This window comes from Cyanistes caeruleus, chromosome 3 (assembly GCF_971803275.1).
Source record: "Cyanistes caeruleus chromosome 3, bCyaCae1.hap1.1, whole genome shotgun sequence".
In the NCBI taxonomy this organism is placed as follows: domain Eukaryota; kingdom Metazoa; phylum Chordata; class Aves; order Passeriformes; family Paridae; genus Cyanistes; species Cyanistes caeruleus.
Window position 1 is genome coordinate 77,936,715 of NC_141703.1, and position 24,461 is coordinate 77,961,175.

At 46.9% G+C, this 24,461-nt stretch overlaps 1 protein-coding gene across 12 annotated transcripts; it reads right to left on the reverse strand.

The window, feature by feature from the left end:
* Positions 1-100: 100 nt before the first annotated feature.
* Positions 101-24,461, reverse strand: ENDOD1 (endonuclease domain containing 1). Of its 12 annotated transcripts, none has more exons than XM_086882070.1 (8): positions 23,517-24,450; positions 23,257-23,355; positions 15,350-15,423; positions 14,615-14,889; positions 13,894-13,977; positions 13,377-13,513; positions 10,015-10,835; positions 101-4,377 (listed from the first exon to the last, which is right to left on the reverse strand). In XM_086882070.1, the coding sequence occupies exons 7-8, from the start codon at positions 10,306-10,308 to the stop codon at positions 3,244-3,246; spliced, it is 1,428 nt and encodes a 475-aa protein (XP_086738196.1). In that variant the 5' UTR covers positions 10,309-10,835; positions 13,377-13,513; positions 13,894-13,977; positions 14,615-14,889; positions 15,350-15,423; positions 23,257-23,355; positions 23,517-24,450; the 3' UTR covers positions 101-3,243. The 12 variants fall into 12 exon arrangements, with proteins under 12 accessions (XP_086738196.1, XP_086738198.1, XP_086738199.1 ...); XM_086882072.1 differs by having other exon boundaries at positions 14,740-14,889; positions 24,353-24,417; XM_086882073.1 differs by having other exon boundaries at positions 14,740-14,889; positions 24,369-24,404.

Consider the following 24,461-nt stretch of genomic DNA (forward strand, 5'->3'; position numbering starts at 1 on the left):
GAAAACTGGCTATCATGCTGCACTCCAGCTGCTTCTCACAAGAATAAAACAGTCCCCTCTCCTGGCACACACAAGAGTCATATTCACTGCCTGCAACATCTCAGCTTTTACCGATTTATTCTGCAGTTTAATTAATTGAATCTTAGAGTGCTTTGAGAAAGGAAAGGTGTTTAAAAAGCACAAAAGAGCCATTAATATCAGATGTCAAGCTGTTACAAGGAAAAACTGTGCTGCTGGTGTTTTCTTGATTAGTCAGGACACCCTAGGTTGTATTATCTCATTTGCAACTGTGACAGAAAGTGATACCAGCCTCTCTTAGGAAAAGTCATTTTATTCTGTTGAAGCCATACGTTTCCAAGGAGAGAGTAAAGCTCAGGAGCCATAAATCATGCCTAGATATGAAGAATCTCAAACAGTGGGTTTTTTGCGGGATGTTGTTGTTCTGTGATAATTGCTTAATGTTCGAGACTTCCCACTGCCTGCTCAGACATGCAGCATAGAAGAGAAATGCCCCATGCCAGTTACTGTTCTTAGCATTTAAAATCTGAGCATGTTAAGACAATTTTAATAATACTGTTGCACATCTGCCCAAATCCAATAGAGCTGCTGCGCCTTAGATTTCAAGGACTGTACACTTGCTGTGAGAAGTCATGGCTGCAGCAGAGACATGCTGGCCCAAGCTAGGAGGAGTAGCAACAGTGGTGGCAAATTGACAATGCAGACCTCCTGAGGTGCCTCAGCTTTGCTGCCTATCAGCATGTGAGCTCCCACATCACTACAGCTGCACAGGAGATGTTGGTGGACGTGGGATGCAGGAGCTGCTGAGTTCAGGTGCAGGGAAGCTGCTCTGGGTACAGAGCCCCAGGAAAGTGCGTGGCTGGCTGCTATGCAGTGCCACACAGCGAAGATGGGTCATAAGTAAGGCCACACAGAAGGTGCAAGACAGCTGTGGGAGCAGCTACCCCTTCTCCCAGTGCTCGGGCTGCACTTGAGCGCTGCTGCCATCACATGTGCCTTCAGAGGCTGCTGGGGATCCTGGGGCCCCTCTCACCCCATCCTAGCATCCCCTAGGGCTTGAGCTGGCTTCTTTCCTGCCTTGACAGCTGCCACACAGCCCTAGAGGAGTACCAGGATTGAGACAGGGTCTCATGAAGGAGTGGGAAATCAGCTCCACAACTGGCTTAACAGCAGACCAGGCATGTTTGAGTGCAGACATGCGAAGTTCAGTTACAAGCAGTGACCTTTCCCTTTGTACTCAGCATTCCTATAGCAAAACACCACAGACCTTACCCAACTTCAACCCATACTGGCACACAAAAGTTGCCCTTCCTTTTGAGCAAAGCCAGTTCTGCTTGCAGACAGCCTCTCTTCATAAACCAGTGGTGGCCAATGAAGGGTGAGACAAGGAATCATCCTCTCTTTCCACTCATGCCACTGCTTCCCCACTTCATCACCATCACTGGCTTCCCCAGCTTTCCATTTGCATCACTGCTGAACAGGATGCCACCAGGCCAAGGTGTGCTGGGCTGGCACACACACCTGGTTGCATTGAACACAGCCCCTGAGCTAAAGAAACAACCCTGTCCCATCATGAACCAGCCAAATCTCCTTTTCCCTCTAAATCCATCCATGCCAGCTCAGCCTTGCTGCAGGATACATGATAGAGGGAGGCAAAACTGCCATGTTAGTAGCTGAGTTTTCTTCAACCCAGGACAGGCCACCACCAACACAGCACTGAGATGGCAGCACCAGCTTGCTCACTCCTGGGACTCATTATGGGATGCTATGGTAGGTCAGGGATCCACACCAATCTGGCACTGGAGGGAGAGACACAGATGGGTGTGAAAGGAAGCAACCATGTATGAAGGACTCCCAAATGCCTCTTGGAGTCCAGCCAAAGTAAATGCTGCTGAGACAGGAAGCCTCCCTCCTGCAGCCAACTGCACCAAGAGATCCAAAGGCCCTTACTGAGCCAAGCCCTAAGGAAGGGCAGCACTCCTGTGCTCTTCTCCAGCAGTGGCAGATGTCTCTGTCCCCCTCATCTGGCTGCAAACACTTGCTGGTCCCCTGCAAAGCCCTGATGTGTGCCCAAGCTCCAGTGTCACAGATGCTGGGGGACATGGCTCATGCTGGCAGTGAGAAGAAGAGGTGAAGAGTGAGCAAAGAGGATGAGCAGTACAGAAGAGGAGGTGGTTCCAACCCCTGACATTAAGGTGTCTGTGTGTAGGCTCACCAGGTGGGTCTTCAAACAGCAAAACAAGCGCTGCAGCCCAGGATCCCTTCTGCCTCTCCTCCCACCTGACAGTCCATGGTCCCCCTATGCTTCAGCACCAATCAGCTCTCAAGGGAGACAAGGCAGGTGGCAACAGATTTGAATCCAAAAGTGTGGCTCCCAGATCTGCTGAGCATTGTGAGCAGACAGGAGGACTTCAGGGCTAAGACATTCATGGGCTTAGAACCTTCAGAGACTACCACATCTTGAAGACTCAGGGTTCAGACCTTCAGTGGTCACCAGACAGCAAGGAAGAGTTGGGGGAAGATGACTTTGGTATGGCTAAGGAAAAATGCTTTCCCATCATGCAAAAAAAATGGTCAGTGTGTCTTTCCTTGAAGCAAGATCCATGCAATTTCAGATGTCTGGAAAGGCCCGAAGACTATGAGATACACCCAGCTGCATCCCCTCTACCAGTGGGACACCAAAGAAATGAGCAATGCAGCCAACAGCGGGACCTTGCCCCCATTCCACACTGCTCCCTGCTGTTTTCCAGCCCCAAGTCCTTGCACTCTTGCCTCCTTCTCCTTTCATCAAGTCCCAGTAACCCTCTGTAACTCCTGTCCTCCCCCTAACCACCACCATCTGCTCCTTGGAAGGGATGGGCTTCTGCAGAACTCACTGCCACTGCATAAGTCTCAGTGTCATCACAGCCAGAAAGAAATTACCTCGTACCACATTTAGTGTGCATTTTCCAGAAGAAGCATCTTGACACCTGCAAATCACAGAAACTTTGTGGCCTGCACCGATAAAACCCGAACATTTTACAACAGACAGAACTCAAGTTACAGTGGTGGTGGCCCCGACTGGCATTGCCTTGGGCCTCCTAGTTATTCCCCAGTCAGTTCATTTTTATTAATGTCACTACAATAAATACCAGAATGAAATTGACAGCATTTGGCCACGTATCTTAAAGCATTGCTCCACTCCTCCTTCATTCCATGTATCTGCAGCCTTGGTTTCTGTCCCTATCAGTCATCAGAAGAGCCTTTAGGGACAAACCGTTTGACGATGTGACCAGCTAGGTAATAAAAGCCATGCAGAACCGCAGATGTGGCATCGATGACCAGCAAGAAGGTGCCCCCGATCCCAGTGGCCATGTCTTTAAGGACAGAGGGAATGGCACAGATGGAGTGGTAAGGGAAAGCAGCAAGGTGAAGGATGAACCCCACGGGGATGCTCAGGATCCTGTAGGTGAGGGACACCACGTCTTGAACAATCTGGAGGAAGCCCAGAAATATGTTGATGATGACTCTCCCAACATCATAGGGGATGCTGATGAGCACCATACTGATGGCTTTAAGGTAGGACACCACCCCATTCCACAGGCTGTAGACTCCATCCAGAATTGTACCAACAACTTGCTTTACAACAAGCCACAGAAAATAAAACACAAATTTCACCAGCTCCACAAAGATGTAGATGAGGAGCTCCAGAAGTTTGATGAAAGGGGTAGCAATGATGCCAGCCACTCTTCTCACCCAGCCACTCTCTTTGGTCTCCTGGGTGTTACTTGCTTCTACTTGCCCTCCAGAACGGATCTCACTGACAACTTGCAATACTGCTTCTCTTTTCTCCTGGTTTTGTTTGTTTTCCCCACAGTTGCCCTTGAACAAGTGAACTCCTGGTAGAAGCTGCTTCTCCAGCTCTCTCACCGTGAGGTCTGCCAAGCTGTTTTCATCATTGATTTTTTTCACTAGTCCCAGGGACCATCCCTCTGGAGCATCACAGCAGGCTGCCAGCCAGAGGCTCTCTGGCACTGACACCTTGCCATTAACTTGGACACTGGAAGGAATTGCACCTGCAAGGAGATATAGATGATCCATCTTGGAACAGTGAGGGGTCAGAGCTTGCTCCACTACCTTCCCAATGTCTCTGTGCCAGCTTTTGCTCAGAGCTGGGCTCAGAGGGACAGCGTTCGTGAGTGTGTAAGTGGCCACCTGGAAATCCTCCTCATTAAGCAAACTGGGATTGAGAAGGCCTCTCTCATAGCCAGAGCCCTTGTAGTCTGAGGTCAGGGCTTGATTTGCACCAAGGTTGGCCACAGTGCCACCAATATTAGCTTCATGCACCATTTCATGTAAGTTGTTTTCTGGATCATCTATCTGGAAGAGCAGAGAGAAGAGTTACTGCATGCAATTCACCTTCCTAGAAAACAATGTGTAAAATGGGCCTTGATATATACTTCTCATTAGGACTACTAGTACATGCTGTGCCTTGGATTATATCCTTACTTTCCTTGAAGTGCTTCAGAGGAATGAATTCTCTACTTAACTTCTCTGCCAAACACATTGGTTTAGGCTCCAAAGGATATTTGCAACTCTCCAGTCTGGTACACAGCACACCACAGACTTCAAAATCTCACCAGACATCATATATCAAGCCTCTAACTTTTAATTTGTCCTAGAAAAGATTTTTAAGACCAATTGATGGCTAGATTTAGGGTCGTGTTTTCACCTCCTTCTGTGGTGGTAACTGCAGGCCATTTAAGAACTTAACCATGCCACCTTAAGCCTCTCTGAACTATCAAATTCAAGCCATGGGGAAAGAAAATAAACCAAACAAGCCATGGTGGATAAGATGTCTAGAGCAGGCATTTACCTCACACTACTTATTGTGTAAGAAGCAAGAATGAAGCCAGACATCATGTCAGGTGACCTGAACTACCCCACCTTGAACAGGAGACACAGCAGTGAGCCCCTATGGCTATTGCAGGGCTGGTCATCAGTATCCTCCTGTTATTAACAGTCTGAACCTCATCCTTAATGACCACACAGCTCCTGGCATAACATGGGTGAGGGTGCCATCCCTAAAAGTCCTCGATGGAATCAGTGCTACCTGCTTGTGTCTGCGGTTCCCATGCAGTGGAGCCAGAGGTAGCAATTACTGCAGCGGGAATTTGTCCTGGAGCCGCTCATGAGGGAAGGGGCGGGCGGAGGTGGTAAAGAGCAGTAGGAGGAGAAGCACTAAATGTCAGGGTGTGTTCAGGTCTTTGTCAGGTGACCACAGGTCTGTCTGATCCATAGTTATTCTGACACTGCCTGCAGCCGCTCCAGAGGGCTCTTCCAAATTGTCATTTTGTTCCTCAGATTAGAGGGTGAACATATTGCCAGAAGTTCAGGGGTGGCAGATGATCTCTGGCAGTCACTGCCTTCTGTAGTCTCTGCTTCAGAGGGTGTGGCCCTTCACTCCCAGCACTGTGCTGGCCCAATTCTGCCTTTGCCCCTGGCCTATAAATTGTTTACTGCACTATCTAATGTGCACATCTACAGCAGAGTGTTCATGGTCTACATTGAATCATTGACTGGTCATCCATCCTTGTCTCTTGACCACCCTGCAGTGTACTTGGACAGATATCCAATTATGTCCTTGCAACCTTACACAGAGTTTGCATCCTCTTAGTGCCACATTGCCTCCTCACAGTTCCTCACCAGCCTGTGCTGGGAGTCAGGGTGGAAGGGGCAGTGTCAGCAACTGTCCATCACCCTCACCTGGGAACCAAGCTCTGGCTGGCCTCCTGCATCAGCTAAACCCCTGCAGTCAAGGCGCAGAGCTCCCTCTGCACCAAGCTTGGTCACAGTGCCAAGCTTGGCTATTGCAGAGGGCTGCATCACCCCACCTCCTGCTAAGGAGCTTTCATACTGGTTTTTTTTAAGCATCTGGTGCTTATTGCTTCAGGACTGGGAGGACCATAGTGACGCCCATGTGCTGATGCACAAGTCACAGCTTCTTCTAAATGCACTGCTTAAAAAAGACTTATTCTGCTCCTCTTCCTCAGTCACCCCAAAAAATAGGCTGCAGCTGGCTGATGAAGCCAGACATTTTGCATTCCACAAAAAAATCGCTGTCTCTTCCTGCCCTCCCTTCCCTTGCCATTCTCCCCTTCCAATGAGATGATGGTGCGTCATGGGACAAGGGATGCACCCAGTGTGTTTAATTGCATGGAAGTGGTGAGGGGGGTTGGACATGGCTGTGAGGCTGTGCCCAGGAACTCTCCTCAGTGCTATAACTCTTTGGAGTTTTACATCCTCTCAGAGACTCACCCATCTCACTTCCATGGTGAGTACTGCCACACTACAAGAATACGTAGAGCTAAGACTGATCAGCTCTGCCTCCTGGCAGAAACTGACAAGCTACACAAAGCAGAATAAACTTAATTTCTCTCTCCCTATGAGCTGCTGCATGCAAACCTTGAGGAGCCTATCAAGAAAATACGTCCCTGGTTGCCTGTCCAGGGCAGGCCTTTGCCCATACCATTGAGATTATTTGGGTGCAATTAAAAAAGAATATGATAAAAATGCAGCTATGTGCTGTTCATGCGTAAGGCTCTGACATCACCTAATTATGCTTATAATATCTCCTATTATGGTTTGTAATAACTAATGTGTACCTGAGATTTTCATGCCTCCTCCAGCTCAGTCCCAAAGGCAGGCCGTCTCGGCACTGCATCTAATCTGCATTGCAAGATATCTTTCATCCCTGTTTCAAAAAGCTTCTGGCTAGTGTCACCCCAAAACATATCTGTGTCCATGGAGCCAGCCATGAAGCCACCTGTCCAAACAGCTCAGGGCAAAATCCAAGCAGACAGGTAAACTCCTTATCATAGAATGGAGATTTAAAAACAACTTATGTGCCTAAAGCTTGTAGGGATGTTAACACATAACAATACTGATGTGTGTCATTAAGTGGAGGGTGTAGTTTCACAGATGGGACAGAGGCAGAGGGGGATTAAAAGTGTGGCAACATACAGTTATTAGGGCAGGCAACTTCCATTGAGTTTGGTCATTTAACAAGGCAGGACACTGCCCCCCCCCCTCCCCCACCTTCCCCACCCTGGTATGTAGGATCCCCAAACTTCAGCTTCCCTCTCCCACCGCTACTTCCTCAGGCACCCTTATACCTTTGATTGCAGTGGAAATGTTTGATCCAGCCTTAGTGTGGGATTCATACCTCAGGGAAGAGGCACACGGCATCTTATGCTGAAGTTTCTGTAGTGGGACATTCTTGAGTGGCTCTAGAGGAGCCTGTTCTCTTGACACTTTACCGAGAGAGACTGCAAGAGCAACTCGGAGGTAGCTGCACTATAGCTGGGCAAGAATCCCACCTTGGTCATCTGCCCGGTGGTAGCCATTAGCCAAATGAAAACACAAGGTAATTCATCCAGCCCCTCATAAATTAGGCTGGAAAAAGCAACTCTGCAGTTTTCCATCTCTGTCTAAGCTACAGAAAGAATCAAACAGAGATTTTCAGACAACCAAAATGGAATGAGGTAGAAGACACCTAAGTGACTTGCTCTCAACCCCTAGGAATTCTGTAGCAGAGCAGGTTTTCAGACCTTCGCCTGGGGGAGTCCCATCAGTACCCTGCTCATCAGCCTACCCTTCCTGCTCTCTAATTTTTCCCTAATTGCTGAATTAATTCATTGTTTCCAGCTGCCAATCCGCAGCGGGTGGCACTGACATTCCTCACACTTCTCACCCAATTTCTGCCTCTCTGCTACATTTGGCACTTGTTTCTCAGCCAGACAATCCTGAGGAAGGAGCAAGATGTTGCCCTCACCACTTACATCATTATCCCCCAAAAAAAGCATATGACAACCTTGAGGCCCTCACTGGAGCGCTGAGAGTGTTTTTATAGTGATTTATTTCCCTTTGCTGTGTGTCTGCGTCTCCATGTGCAAGCACATGCCACGGTGCAGCTGAGCCAGCTCATACCCAGCTATCCCTGTCTTGGCAAGGAAATTACCCAGAAAATTGGTGATACGAGCTCGCTGGGCTATGCTGCAGAGCAGGTGTTGCTAAGGGTTCACTTCAGCAGCCATCTGATCTAGCTTTGGTAGAACATACATAATGGGTGTGGAAGCTCTTCCCCACTCTCTCCTCCAAGTGGCAGTGTCTGAGAGGGCTGTGTGCACTTATTTCTTGAGTTACAGGAATTTTTCATATTCTTGATTTCTTTCCCTTATATATTCTTCTGCAGATTTTTTTTTTTTTTTTTTTTTTTTTGGTCCTAGTACTTTTCTGTCTCAGTCAGAGGTTCCTCCAGGGAACTGCAGAGTTGCTAACTTCTGCCTCTGAGACATGTGCATTTCACTAGCAGAGGAAGGAGGCCCATTAGTGTCAAATAAGAACTGTTGTCAACCTGTGAGGCTGCTCAAGGTAGCACCTGCCCTATTATTTCTGAGGCTGCAAAAGGTTTTGGTGGCAGAACACACAAGGTTCGGGACTCTGGAGCGCTGGCAGGAACCAAGACAAGGGGTCAAAAGGGATGGAGCAGGAAGGGCAGAGAAGCCAGCTAAAGGGAGGTCCAGGGGAATTGAAGTTACTTTAGTTACAGCTAAAGGGTGAGGGGGAAGGAGGCTACCCACTGCTCCATGGCAGGAACAGCTTCTGAGCCTACCTGTGGAGGTTGGGAGAGCTGGACCACAAGAAGCAGGAGGAGATATGAGGGCTTGAGGTGATGAAGGGTGTCACTGGCCAAGGCAAATGGGAAAGGATCTCATCTCTGCTGCTTTACCTTGCTGCTTCCATGGCACTGATCAAAGATTCTTGCCCGCCTAGGTCCCCTTTACGCTTTAAATATTTGCCACCCTTCCAATAACTCAGTAATGATGGTCTGCAAAAAGTTTCCTCTGTTTTAAAAGGGCAAGCTCCCACAGCTTGCCGATGAAGTGCAAGGAGCTCAGATCAAAAGGCCCTTAGAAACTCCTGTAACTCAAAACACAGCCCAGAGAGCCAGAACACGGTCCAGGCTGATGATAACTACTAAATATCTCCTGTCTTCAATGCCTGTGGCCTTGTGGCCTTAGTATCTCATCACCACACACGAGAAAATAAGCACAGCATTCTCCTAGCAGAGGGGTGAGCTTTGATTGTGGTAAAATCCAGTAGCTGAGGGCCACACTCCTAACACACTGCTCTGAAACTGCAGCCATTCCTGCCCTAAAAAAGCACCCTTGTACATCGAACATCTTCCCTGAGCTCAAATGGGGTAGCCTAATGTTGCTACAATATTCCTTATTATCACTGCTGAAAAACCTAAAGCATTGGGGTGGAAAAAAGGAGAGCTAAAGTTGTCTTAGGGCACCACCATTTTTTAAGGATTTCCTTTAAATTGAACAGCCTGAAGGCCTTGCTTAAACATGCCAAGTGTCAGGGGAGACAAAAACCACCGAGGCTCTGGCAAAATTCATTTTATACTGCATACTTCTGACCTGACTGAAGTCTGCACGCCCCAGGACACAGCAACTCATTTTCCTACCTCAGTCTACAGCACTGGGACACACTGAAAAGCTGCAGCATCAACTTGGTGAACCACAAATGGATGCTTTATCTCTGCCCAGTGAAGCTAAAGAACCCCTATCAACACTGTGATCATACTGGCAAGAACAAACTTGAACTTGACACTGCGATGTTTAACCCACCAGCAGTGCTCCCTGCCCACAAGAGCTGGCTGGGCAGGACAAACACATCACTGGTGTCAGAAAGGGCTTTCCTCTCCCCTGGCACTGCACGTTCATGCAGCAGCCTCTCAGTTTTCATTATAAGCTCCTTGGGACAAGAAACTATTTGTTTGCTCAGTTCCAAGCACAAAAATAGGTTCTGCTCATGCTAAATTCATACCAAAAGAAGTTCAACAAGCAGAGTTCCTGCCTCCTTTGCCAAAATCCTAGCCCCAGCTTCGCCCCAGAAGAAATGTTCTCCAGGAACAGTTGCTTTACAGCGAAGGAAAAGCTGCCTTACCTGCGGTTCAACAAGCCAGTTCTCCTCCTCACTTTGAGCTGGCTTTGTAAACTTAAAAGCTGAATAAAGAGGGATTTTGTCCTTAGTACTGTAGAGGGTTGCAAAGCGTGGCTCTTTGTTGTACTGCTGACAGATTTTCACATGGAACGGCTCCGTAAATCCTTCGGGTGGGACTTGTCCAGGGAAGAACACGTTACACTCGGCAAAACCAGTTTCATCCTCTCTAACAACTCTGCCCTGGCAAAAGCCTGGGAAAACCGAGATGCAAAGCAAGAATACAATTGACGTCTTCATGGTCCACTCCCTGCAGCCGAGGGAAGCCCCGTCTGCCTCCGCTGGGTACGGCAAAGGACCTACGCTCAGAGTCCATGCAGCAGCGAAGCCAGAAAGCGTCTGGAATTCGGGTGTAGCGTGCGAGGGAAATGAAATACGAAACCACAGCCGATCCCTTCGGGGAGGCAGCGCGATCTGCAGGCAGCACGTTGTTCGGGGGAAAGCGAACGTGCGCCAGGCTGCTCTGACACACGCTGCGGACGCCAACTGCCCGCAGGAGATGATGCCAAGCAACCTGAAATCATCCGGCCTCGCTGGGAAGAGGAGGAGGGACGCCTATGGCAGCGGCAGGGCTGGAGCCGAGCAGCAGCGGCTGTCCAGGCTGGGGCTCAGCGCCGGCGGGGGTGTGGTGTGCTGCATTGCAGCAGTCCCCGGCAGGAATTTTGGCTGACACAGCCAGAAATGTTCCTGAGGCTGTCAAAGGGGATGCTGCAAAGTCAGATTCACCACCCCAAAGAAGGTATTAGCTGTCCTCTCCAGCTGTGAGCCTGGCCGAAGGAGAAGGAGAGAAAGAAGAGAGGTGGCAACACTGGAGCTGCTGGGAGCCCCCTTTGTCCCTTTTTGGGGTGTCTGTCATCACTACTGCTGCCAGCCACATGCTGCTTAGATGCTTGGGAACGGCATTCACCTCTCATCTCTCCTGGCACTGTATGGGGAATTCAAAACCCTCCAGGATCACCTCATCTTGGGAGACCCTTTCTCAGAAGAGATTAGCAACAGGCAGAAGGATGAACACCCTCGGATCACATACCCCTAATCAGCACCCACCACAGGACATTTTGGCCAAACATGTGGAACTGGCAAAAGAAAAGGAAATGAATCTGCTCCTTTGAGTTTATGCTCAGCAGAAAAACCATTAACCCAATAAACAGCTGCCTATGATACCTTGGCTACTGCTGGGTAAAAACAGTATTCCTTTAGTGACTGGGAAAATTAGTGTTTTCAAAATAGTGGAGATGGAAAGGAGATTGCAGAGCAGTACCTTGGAGTCAAGGAAAGGCAGCATTTTCCCACCCAAGAAGTGAGATGTAATCATCTGTGTTGCCAACAATTTTAAAAAATCCTAGATGCCAATAGGGCACAAGTCCCTTTTATAATACAACTTCCAAGCAAGAAACCTCCCAAGTGCTACCATCCCACAAGTACTTTGCAGACATGGTAGGATTATGTCCATATTGAAAATTATGAAGTGGGACAGTGAGTGGTTAAAGTGCCTGCCCAAAGTCAGAGAAGGAGTCTCTGAAAGGCTAAAAATAGACTGCACTGTATGACTATCATTCTTCTACTCAGGGATGACTTCTGGAAGTATCAAGACAAGGAAATACGTCAACACCTCTTGGAGTGGTGATATCAGCTAGGGGAGACAGAGGCAGGCTGGACAGGCTGGGGAACAACAGGAAATGCAGTAAGTGGACTTGGGGTTGGTCCAGGCAGACGACTGGTCATCCAGTCCTGCCAGAAAGAGTTAGTCATGTTCAGGAAAGGTGATGGAAAGGAAAACACAGACATAAAATTTCATTTTCCTGGATGTAAAAAGGCTCCTGGAAAATCAAGAACTGAAGCTGAACCTTTGCTATTAGGTGCTTTTCTGATCCCAGACTTGTGATTACCTGGGCAGCAGAAGAAAATATTTTCATAAGCACGGTAAGCCCTGCTACTCAGGCAAAGCTAGGTCGGACAATGAATTTAAACCCTCCATTTCATGGCTGACATGAATTACCTCAGGATGGGCATGGTCCTAATACAATGAAAAGGCAGCATGAGGTGTCTCGAGATGTGCATGACAGCAGGCACTAGCACGCTAAATAGATCAATGATTTCCACCAGGAAACATCCCGCCTCTGTCCTGGACCTGTGAATCAACTTCCTGCCTCAAAGCGGCACCTCTGTCTCATCAGATATACAGCCCCAAGTTGTCTTCTGAACCTCGAGGGCTTTTATGGGCTTTTGGGAAACTCTGAGGAGTTCTTTCAGGGTGTGAGGCTGGGGTCTGTCTGCCAATTTAGCTCTGCATGTACCAGCAAACAGAAAAACCTGACTCATTCTGAAAAGCAGGAGCTTCAGATTCTCACTTCCCATGAGGAGTATCAGTTGAAAGTCAGCACAGAGTCAACTTCTCTGCTCCCAGTTTGATTTTCTGTCCAAGCAAGGTACCTTTGCAGTTTCTATCTAATTTAGTATAGCTGTTGTGGCCCTTGAACACAGAGCTGTGTATTTTTTTCTCTTGCTAACATCACTATTACTAAAGGGACTAGTGTCGTCATCATGCTGTGGCACTCACCATGCTGAAAATATGAAAACAAAAGGGCTGCTCTACCCAGGGAAGGTTACGTCCTCAGCCAAGTGACCACAGACAGAGGACTTAAACACAGTGAGATAGAGTTGGCCAGAGGTTTTGATGACTCGGTGCTGCAGTAGCTATCTGCTATCAGATGCTTTTACAGGCATCACAGGGAGTGATGGCCATAGGCAGTGATAGGGAGTGATGCCTACAAGGGCTAATGCCAAAAGGAGTATTAAGATCAGATTCAAAACAGCCCTAAGGCTGTTGATGTGAGCAGAAGGGCTCTGACAAAATACACATTGGGTTGGCAATGGGCAGTGTGAGCTGGTGGTGTCAGCATGAACTGTGCCAGCTGTGTGGCCTCACGGGACCTGGGGCTGCCTTCTCCAAACCCATCAAGGGGTGACAGTGCAATAAGCTGAGCAGTGTCAATAGTGCGGGCAAGAACCTGATGTTTCATGTGATGGAGCAGAGGGAACCTAGGGAGGATGCAGAGTGATGTGGCCAAAGGGACACAAGAGAAAAGTGATCATAGAATCACAGAATATCCCAAGTTGGAAGGGACACACAAGGATCATTGAGTCAGCTCCTGGCCCTGCACAGGACATCCCGAAGAATCACACCATGTGCCCAAGAGTGTTGTCCAAACTCAAACTCTGTCAGGCCGTTGCTGTGACCACTGCTCTGGGGAGCCTGTTGCAGTGCCCAGCCACCTGACACCCATCCTAAACCTCCCCTGACTCACCTTCAGGCCATTCCCTTGGGTTCTGTCAATGGTCACCACAGAGAAGTGCCTGCTCCTCCACTTCCCCCCACAAGGAAGCTGATCACTCAATGGCAGGCAGAGGTGCGTGGGAGACAGGAGAGGCTGTAGACAACAAACTGCATAGACACAAGAGTTTGCAAGCCATGACAGAGGTAAAGCATGTTGAGGAAAATTAAGAGAGGTTGGAGAGAAGGAAGGGCAAGAAAAGAGGCAAGGACCCAGAATATGGTATTGAGCAGCAGGAAAAGGAAGATATTAGGCAAAAATTAGAGTTGAGGAGGACCTGCATTCCTGAAAATCTGGGGTGCTAAGAAAAGCTGAAGAAAGAAAACAAATGGAAATAGGTGTGAGGAAACTCAGGAGGCAGGTTGTGACAGGTCGAGTGATATGATGAGAGAAATCTGAGGAAAGTCTCTTGTGATAAGAAAATGAGTTGAAAATACAAAGAGGAATAGGGGGAAAGGAGAATGAAAGGTTTACTTCCATCTTCACTGACCTGACATAGATGATCGGTCCTTCTGTTCTCCGCAAGCATCAAAAACAATGTCTCAAAAGGAGGAATACCTCCCTGCAAAACAACCTGAAAAGCATGTCAGCATCCAAACTCTCTAGCCATTAAGAAGCTGCCAGACTTGTCTGTCTGCTTTCCCACACTGCTTCTCCAGCCCTGTCTCTGTTCACACGACTGACACTGGATTTGCTACAAATAGAAAATCTATCCCCTCACATGCTTGACCCCTCTACCCTAATCTTTCAAAATATTCTTGACTCCAAATATTTTTCCAGGCTCAATCTCCAGCTTCCTCTCATGGCCTCTGTGAGACTCTAGTGTTGTATGTGACTGTTTCTTTCTCCTAAGAAAAGGAAGAAGATAGTGTCACCAAGGACAAGCAGTCTCATGAGAAAGATACCATTTGTTTCAGTAGGCATACCAAGCTTGGACTTGGAGCACAACACTGCCAGCAGACATGCCATGGCATGTCAGAGAGCACATCTGCCTCCTCACTGTCTCATGGGGAAACAGTCTCTTTTTAAAATCAGTTGAAAAACTTGCTCTGGGAAGGGAGCCCAGTGCTGAGCTACAGGGAAAAGCAAGAGTGAAACAATTTTCCTATTGTAACTAGGAGATTCAAGGGCAAGGGGAGGGGGTGGGCAGAAGGACAACAAACTCTTTAGGGAAGAGCTTGAAAACACATTTTTGGGATTTTGATTCCCACCTAAAGTGAGGTTTTGATGCCAATCTCTGCTGCCTTTTGTCTTCACACCTTCCCCACGGTGCTGGTGAGGAATGGCCCTCCACTGGCAGTGCTGCTTTGTTGCTCAGCTGTACCATGATGCTCACCTAGCAAGGGTGGCCTGTCAGAGACCATGAACTGCCTCAGACTGCCAGGGATGCTGATCTGGCTCCTCTGCTTCTTCACTTGCATTTTCTCCTGTCCAGACTCAGTGTCTACCCACAGCAGACAGTGGATGCCTTGAAGTGGCATCACAGCTGAAATCAGAAGAGAAAAAAAGCATGAAGTTTTAAACAAAGAATTATAGTGGACATTGTCCATGGTGTACAATCAGAGGAACAGGGTGGCAACTGGGAAGAGTCAAGCACCCAAGCTGCTCTATGGATGGTAACACCATTAGGACAGAGACATATTCTCATTTTGTACAAAAACTGCACAGTGGAAATCTGACAGGCACCTTGTAAACCATGAAGTATAAATGCTTTGCATAAATACTGAATAAAATTAATAAAATCCAAATGCTGCTTCCTTTGGCCTTTTATCACAGTCTTCATACCCAAGAGATCCCAGTTAATCTTCAGACTGTTTAAAAGAAGCACTATGACAGTCCCATGCTAGACAGCAAAAGCAGGATGGATATAGAATAGCAGTATAAGGCAATGTTTTTAAGGCTTCCAAACTACCACAATAGTGTAAATGATTATCTGTCAAAATTACCTATTTAGAAATGTGCTGAAAGCTCCAGTACTTCCATTCTTTAAATTAGGAGGTGTTTTTTAACATGATAACAACTAAAAAAAAAAAATAAAAAAATTGATGTTTCAACCGTGCCCTTGTTTTACAGACTGTCAATTAGTCAGAGCCACAACGGGTCTTACACACCTTAAATCTGTTTTGGACAGGGAAGTTATCCACTTACATGCTTTTCTTCTGGGTATTAATTTTGAATTTTTTGTATTTGTTTTATTTTATATTTTCAAAAGTGTGGAGTGATTCAGTCAATGCTGAGAACTTGCCATGCTACAAGCTGCCCAAAACAAGGTGTGAGACAGCTCCTGACAGTCTGCATTGACAAAAGACTGGTGAGTGAGAAGAAAATTAGAGGTACATGCTTGTTGTGCTTGCATCATCTTCAGAAGAGGGAAGGAGAAAGCCATAAACCTTGAGAAAGCTAAACCTGCTGGCGGGATCCAGAACCTCTAATCAAGAAGCAAGATAGTAGCCACACCCAGGACTGCCTGTCTCCAGGAACACCACTGTGTTTTAGAACCAATAAGTAGTAGGAGTGAGATGTTCTGCATTAAAGGTTTGGCCAGACCTAATAGATGGATATGAGGTTCCAGCTGCTCCCCAGCTCCAGAGCCCTCTGTGCCACTCAGATTGGCAATGGAGATGCCCCTATGGAGCCCTGTCATCCCAACAAAGTAGAGAGGCGGCACCAAAAGGTTCTGACTTGCATCATCCTACATGGCCAGGTGAGGACGAAATGGCATCTTCCAGATGTGCCTCTGTCTCTGCACCAGCTTTAAAGTGAACCCAGGATGTACACAGGTGGTCAGACAAAACTCAGGCAGGATCTAATGTATTCCTGCCACCACAGAGACTTAGCCCATGAAAAATAAAGTGTGTTGGCTGTGCAAGAGAAGAGTGAGCAGCTCTTTCTCCATTCTCATTTCAAGCCTTGGCTTGCTACTGAAATACGTATTGCAACTGCTCTAGGCATAAATGTAATATCATATTTTCCACATGTGTTGCTTCTTGGCCAGTACTGCCTAGGGAAAAATTCAGATGTGAAAAACACAATCATCAGTCCCAGGATCCTGTCACTACCATGAGTATAGGGCTCACATTCTGCCCTTAGACTTCACAGAATAGCATCGGTGCGTGACAGTCAGGACAGGGTATTTCCTCTAAAATAATAAAGCAGCAGTGCTTATAGTCACACTGACAGCAGGGTGGAAGGAAGTACTGGCCTCAAATTAGACCTCTAAACAAACAGGTGGCTGTTGGGATTGCAGGTTAAATTACAAGTGCAAAACCCAAAGCCCCTGAGGAAAGATAACTTTGTCTCTCTCTCAAGCTCAGTTCAGCATCTAGGAAGTTGAGGTTTAGATCTTATCTCATCAGGAGGCAGAAGAGGTTTGGCCTCAACTGTCTCATGCCTGTAAGAGCCAGTGACAGGAGTCACTGTTCTGCTGCCCTGGGCTGCTTGCCGCTGAACTTTGCACAAATGGTCAGAAGGAGAATCACCTTCTGCCCTTTAATTCTGTAGTGAAAGCACAAGAGTCATGCTGTCCAGCCTGGACCACTCTGCTTACAGTCCCTCTGAGCAGCAGCCCCTGTTCCTGTGCCAAGACATGGTGCTCTCAGTCTTCTCAGTACAGCAGCCAAAGGAACCAGACCTCCTTTGAGAGCACCACAGCCTTGTAACCTCCCTCCAGCATAAGGCCTGCATAAACATTCCATGTGTTCCTAATTGAGCATCCTTACACCTGATGGGAAGTGTTTTTAAGTCTACCAAGCATGGACTACAGAGCTCATAGCTGTTAAAGGCTGCAGGAGCTGGAGTTGGTGGAGTAGGCAGGCTCCAGCACAGTGAAAACTTGAAGGGGGGGAGAGATGTAAATAGTAAGGCACATTCATCACACGCCAAACATTCCTATGCAAGCCCTACCCCCACAGGCACCAGCTCTATCAGTGTTCCCTCCACAGCTGCTCATGAACTGCTGTGCTCTAGTGGGTGGGACTCCCCACCAGTGGGATGCAGCACTTTGTGCAGGACCAGGACTCCTCCCTCTGTTCCTGCTTAAATTTTTACCTCCAAGGATAGCAAAGCCAGGTTATTAGGGTCAAAGTAAGACAGTACTGGATAGGAGCAATGAGGTCAAGCTGCTCAATGTGCGTGTTTTTGCAGGGACAAACGTGAGATGTGGCTGCTTTCACCATTCTCATGACAGGCAGCTGGACAAGGAGAACAGGAAAAGGGAGGGAAATGCAAAGCTTGGATGCAATTACTAATCCTCAATAGCAATGATACAGAAATGGGCAGTGTCTTTCCAAGATGAGGCACATCTGCAGAGGCGTTTGCAGCACACACACCTTCTTGGTGTGCCCCAAGTCTTCAGGAAAGCATGCAATGCCCTGTTCAAAAGGCCTCCTCCACACCCACGGTGGAGCTCCATGTCATGTCATGCCAGTCCATGTTCAGCTGAAGGAACCAGCCACCAGAAATCCTGAATCAATCAATTTTTCTAATTGTGTTTTTATACTTCTAACCAGCATTAACCACTTAAACTTCAACTGAATCTCCCCTGTCCTTCTGCACAAATCACAGAACAGAGATTAAAACCCAGGAAGGGACCAAATTTTGCCAGACTGGTGTCATCCGTAAGTGGCTTCAGTCAGGGTCACTGATCTTGTAGGAGAAGCCTGCTTTATCCTTAGTCTGAGTCCCACAACAGGACCCAGTTTACAAGTCTTGCTCAAACAGAGGTGATGGTTCTGATGGCAAAAGTAAATGTCAAAGCCCTATGGGCTTTGTAATATAGGAAATCAAATTTCAGAGACTCCTCTTAAATGGGACATTACATCTACAAGTTGCAGAGCAAAAGCCTTTGGTCCATTAGTGGGAAATGCACAAGATTTGGGCAGAGGGGGTGACTTTGTCAAGGTCCCCTATCTAGTGGCAGTGGTAGGAAGAAAATAAGTTTGCTGAGTGCAAGCCCTCTGCACTGACATAGTTCCACAAAAGCAAAAGGCTCCCTTAAGGCCTCAGCATCTAAAATATTGTGAATTTGCAATCAAGAACTAAAAGAAAAACAACCTGGTTGATCCCACGTGTGGGGATTTCATTGTTTTTCAAGCTCTTGTTCTTTGTTTCCATCTGAATCAGAATTAACTCACTTCTGCCCATGTCTGAAAGAAACAATGTGGCTGGTTAAAACTCTTCCAAAGCCCGAGTGTCCTCATTACTGGGCAAACCCTTTGCACAGTGTGCTAGTTCAGTAAATAAAGGATAACTAAGGATAACAAAAGGTTATACAGTGGTTAAGAGAACTCACTTCTGGCTGATACCAGCTAAAATCCTCTTAGGCAGAAACACATGTTATATTCATGTGGAATCTTTGTAGGTAGCAGAAACTGATCCTATGGGTGACCCTCTTATCAATAGGTTTGAGGACTTTACTACTGAGATGTTGCTGGAAAGGAACCTGAATTGTGTTTTAAATTGGTCAGGATGACATACAGCTGTTTTACTTTTCTTATGAACTCTTCCTTGTATTCCTGGTTTAGAGACTGGAAATAAATTAGGATATTCTGTGCTTCCAGTCTGGGTTCTCTGTTCCTTAGAGCCATATTTACAAAAAGTACTTCCCTGCATCTTGAAGGTTTCAGTAACTGAAATTTTAAATCCAGAAGGATCTCTTAAATCTGAAGGACCTCATCTTTGGAACATAACTACTTACACTGTTTTACCTTTTAAACTCCACATCTTCTGCTTGCCTTTGTAAATTACTAACGAAATATGGAGCAGGATTTTCTGGGATTGCTCAAGCGAGGAATCACCTCCCAGAGGAACCTGTCACTCTCCACTGAACAGATGAAGGGCCCTAAAGATTTGCCTAGACTAGACACCTCACTTACCTGGAGCTGTATGAGAATAATCCTGAAGCTAAGGGAGAGATGCATGTGAACTGAGGACTGATTCAGACAGAAAATAATGATAAAGCATTAAAACATTAAAGAACTTACAGAGAAATATGTGTACCACCTCCTGATGTTATTGTTAAAATTATAGCTGCAGCTGACTCTTGCAGAGACAAGATCATCTCCACCCTGCCTAACAGACTCACTGGTGGAATACTTCACTGGTTTCTTTATTCCACATCTACATAAAGAAGGAGGTAAAGTGAACTGCTCTAAAGCCAGAGCCACTGTGGTACATGGACAGCCAGCCCTTCTCTCCATATAACATGGGTTTTCAAAATCTGGGCACCATGCTACTGAGACTCCTCCCAGCCAGACTGAGTCATCGTCAGCCAGCATTAAGGAAAGGATAAAATTAGCTTGGCTATTAGAAATGTTTGGTTAATAAATAAAACAGTAGGACAGTTTTGCTTAACAGTGGATGCAACCATAGACAGAGGTATGTCCTGGCTGCTTGCCTGGATGTAAATAGTGCATGGCTAAAATTATTTGTTTTGTCCAAGCTCAAAAAAAATCCCTTCAGTCGAAACAAGAGAGCTTCCAAGACTGAGTCCAGGAAGCATTAGCTGTGTGTGTCTTGGGGCGCCACTCCTTCCTGCAGCACCCTCCCTTCCCCAGCTCCCTGAGTGCCTTTTGGCTGACATCACATCTCATGTCGGAAAAGCACTGGGATCTCAGCTGAGAGCTGAGCATGAGTGGAAGCAAACAGAGAAGGACACAATTAACAGAAGATGTATTCAAAACCAGTGTGTTGGACCTGCAGCACTGGTCTAGCTCGTTTAATGGCTGGCTGAGGAACCACAGTCTGCAGTGCCGGATGAAGGTCATCGCTGCCTCAAGGAGGATCCAGATCAGCTACTCATCCTGAGTCTTTTCTTCCAGGGAATTCCTACTCATTCCTGGGATTTTCTATTGGTGAATAGGTCACAATCTGTCTCTGTTGCTGCAAAGCAAGGGTTTGCAGCTGCTAAATACACCCATGACTGGAGTATGAAGGCACACAAATCCCAGCAGCCCAGGGAATGGAATGGAGCACAGAAGCAGACAGTTGGAGAGACGGTGCAATGGGAGGTGTCAGGGCAGAGGTTATAGGCTGGAATGACTCTGTGAGCAAAGAGAAGCAGCAGTAAATGGCATTTACTGTCCCATGGCAGGCAGCAGGGAAGGTGTGACGGAAAGCAAAAGAACACAAGATGGCCTCATCAGAAAGCAGCCCCTGCTGACTCACTGGCTGAGTCACAGCCTTGCCCAGCTTCTATTCTTCCAATCAAGGAAACAGCAACTTCCCACAAACTTCTTTTAAGGCTGGTTTGGATGCTGAGCATTCCTGCACCAAGTTTCCACTCTTGACAATCCCCTGTGCCCTTCTATATCTGTTTCCCAGCAGAAGGCACAATCCTTCAAAGCACTCAGTGTCCTGAGGGAGGAAATGGCGCTGTGGCCGCTCCAAAGCAAACACAGGATTTACAATTTACTGCTGATCAGCCGTGCAAGCTGTACTTCAGATGGCCAAAGACAGGTTCTTGCAAGAAAGGGGAGACAAGGGGAAAATTCAAGCTGGGAGATTTCCATTCTGGCACTGAACCTCTGCCCTGCTGGGGAAAATGCTCACCTTCAGAGAACTGCTTTGAAAGAGGAGATAGCAACTCGTCCTGCTGTACTTTAAGGGTGGGAAGAAGACAGCATACAGTGGGAGATATGAAAACTCAGGAATTACAATTGCTATGAGAAAATTCCTTTCTGGATTCAGAAAAAAAATCAGTGAAAATCAGTAAGTAAGAGTAATGCTAGAGATGGAAGAAAGGGGAACCAAAACCCAAAGAATATACATTGAAAGATTCCAATAACAGAAAAATTACATAGGAAACAGGAAAAAAATCCCTACACTGGCAAGGCTAAAAGGGAGCTTTTAAAGTCCATTAGAAACATAAGCAATCTTCATAACACTACAGGCCAAGAAGTAGATGAGAAAAACATAAACAAGGCTCAAAAAAGGCACAGGGTTTTTAGAAATGTTTTTGTTCTCATTCAGGACACATCTTTTGCAGTCTTGCCATGATCTCAGAGAAGGATCAGTACTTTGGTGAGACTTACATCCTAAAGAACTGGGATAACCAAAGAATGTTGGTTTCCTGGTGTGATCCACAAGCAAATACAAAATTGCACTGAGAATGTGTACAGGTGCCATAAAGGATTTTGGACACGAAGAGGAGATGCCAGTGACACCAGCAAAGGATTTATTTTTAAGACCAATGTCTGTAACACAACCAAATATGTTTATTTGTTTCAACTCAAAGGCCGCATGGAATTTTCTAATCCAGAAAATTACAACCCTGAGAAGGATTCAAGAGTCACCATGGACATGTACCTGGATTCAAGCCCCCAGTGCAGTGGTGTGGGTAAAAAGGCCAGTGTGATCCTCAGATAAACAACCATATAGAAAGCTGTGGGAGGAAAGTGGTTGTACCTCTCTAGTTCATATTGATGGAGCTGATGCTGAAACAATTTTGTACTTTTGTTGCTGACAGATAAGAGCGCAAGAAAAAGCCCTCAACTAGTTGGTGTGAGGAAGAAAACAATCCCAAGACTGGAACAGTCAGCTGCTTACTTTATCCAAAGGCAGCAGCAAGACTAGATTATAGAGCATAAATACCTAGTGAGAACACAGGCTTTTAAAATTACCAGAAAGTAATTCTGTTTTCATGGCTGGAAACAAAGATAACTGGAATTAAAAATAAGGCACAGTTTTAAACTGTGAGGATAATTAATCACTGGAGGAAATGATCAAGGGAAGTGGTGACTTCTGCTTTTCACGTTTTCCATGCAGCACACAATACCTTCCTAAGGGTTGCCACAGCCAAATTGCTCAGCAAAGAGCAGCCATGGGAAGGGGGAAGATCTGGGGTTATGTTATTGTCTGCTTGTTTACACTATCTGATGACATTACAATGCATAATCCAGGAACACATGAATTCACACTTGCCACCTTTATCACTGAATTTGAGTGGTGTCCCTTTCTACATCCCTGCACTTTGGTGGATCTGTAATCCCTTCCCTTGTGCTTGGCTAGTCAAAAACATATGGAAAATGTCCCTACATGTCAAAGCCTGCCTATTGGGGCAATAATTCTCCCATGCATGGTGAGCTCTGCTTGGGAAAGAGCTCTGTGAAGTGACCCAGAGGGACTGAGAAGCTGATGGTGATATTGCTGAGTGCGGACATGCTCTGAGAATAATTACAGGATGAAGGCTCTCTGAGCACCTGAGCTGGGGAATAGACCAGCTATTATTGTTAGGCCCTGGGGACAAGATGGTGCTAAACTTCTTACTCCTAACCGAAATCCAAACAAGGTCAAGATTGGGAAAAACTCTGTATATTAGAGATTTTTAAACCCAGAAGTTGCAGACGTTCAAAAGTCAGGTGCTTCTTCAAGAAAATTGAGTATTTTTAGGAGTCTGGGCTCTGGCACCTCCACTTCACCAATATCCTTCTTTAGTGCCCAAGTCTTCTAAGGAAACCAAGCCCTTGACCATAAAACACATCTTTACATTGATACACACAATCTGGGGGAAGGGAAGCTCCCTGGGGAACAATTTTGGCCAAAGACACAAAACTATTCCTTTACTATTTGAATAATTTTCCAGCCTGTTCAGAGCAGGGACTGTGCTAGTTTTTTAACACACAACGGAATGCTCTGACCCAAGAGCAAGAGAGATCCCTTCAGCTCTTGAGGTGTTTAATCAAGACTTGGTACCTTCTGCCAGATGGATATCACAACTGAACGGTAGGCACAGCCTTCAGGATACGTTACTGAGCAAAACACAACATTCTGCTGCACCACGACAGTCAAATTAGCATAACAGTCAGTGCCTCTTGATTTAAAATCCACAGATTTGTAATCTAGGAATAACACCCACCATCACAGAATGATGCACTCAGTTCAGGCTGCTGTGATCTGAACACCAAATTTGCGAAGCCAGACTTCTCTGCAAGGTTTGATCTTGAGTTTGAAGTGTCTGTAGTGGAAGAAATCATAAACACATTTCACAGGGTACCGATAGAGGCTTGCAGATGAGAAAGTGCAGTGCTAGATGCTTGGTTACTGACAGGTGTAGCTCTTAGGAGGCGAGACAGTAATTACTGTCACTATCCAACTTCAGAGGGAAGCTTAACGTGCCTATAATAATTGGTTTCTTCCCATACTAAAGGCCCATTTCTTCCAAGTGCTTTCTCTGACGGCTCATTGGTGCAGAGGGTGCAATTTCCATTGTTGCTGGAGCTCCCCGGCTAGCAATATCTGTGGGACCTCTTGTGGGCTGTCTTCTAAATTGCATCCTGGGCGTCGAGCACTCAGGAAAATGCTTCCTTGCGTTAACTTGTAGATACATCAGAGAGCCTTTTACCTCACATGCCTTAGTGTGGATTCGCAGAAGCTTGTTAATAAAAATGCATCTAAAAGGAGCAATAAACGCAAGGAAGGAGCTGCATTTTAAGAGGGGGAATTGAATTCCTTAGTGATCGTCGTTCGTGCTTTGGCTTCTTGACATAGACAGCAATAATTATAGAATTACAGAACGGTTTGGGTTGGAAGGGGCCTTAAAGAGCACCTAGTTCTAACCCCCTGTCATGAGCAGGGACATCTTCCACTAGATGGAAGCGCTCAAAGCCCCGTCCGGCCTGGCCCTGGACGCTTCCAGGGACGGAGCATCCTCAGCTCCTCTGTGCGCCCTGTTCCAGTGCCTCAACACTGCCACGAGAAAAAATGTCTTCCTTATAGCCAATATAAGTCTATTGTATAAACACCTACACCATGTAAAGGACTTCCCTGCAAGGAGGGCAGGGACAAGTCAGACGTGCTTGCTACCTTTTAGCCAGGCTGACGTTCCTAACACACTCCCACTCCCCCCCCGAATAAAGAGAATGCCTGAGGTATTCCCTTTTCCTCCGCCCGCCATTGTTTCTAACCTCCCCTGTATCCCTCCAAGGCTCCCAACCCTCCCTCCTTAAGCCCACCCCTCGGTGCCCCGACCCCCGCAGCGCAGCCGCCATTGCCGCCCAGGCGGCTGCCGCCCCAGCGCGCGCTTCCACCCCGCCCCCGTCATGGCGGCCCCTCTCTATGGTC

Coding starts and splice junctions, on each gene's coding strand:
- ENDOD1 (XM_086882062.1), bottom strand. CDS start 10,308: ATGAAGACGTCAATTGTATTCTTGCTTTGCATCTCGGTTTTCCCAGGC. Junction 4,378..10,014: donor ACTGGCTTGTTGAACCGCAG/GTAAGGCAGCTT, acceptor CTGCTCTTCCAG/ATAGATGATCCAGAAAACAA.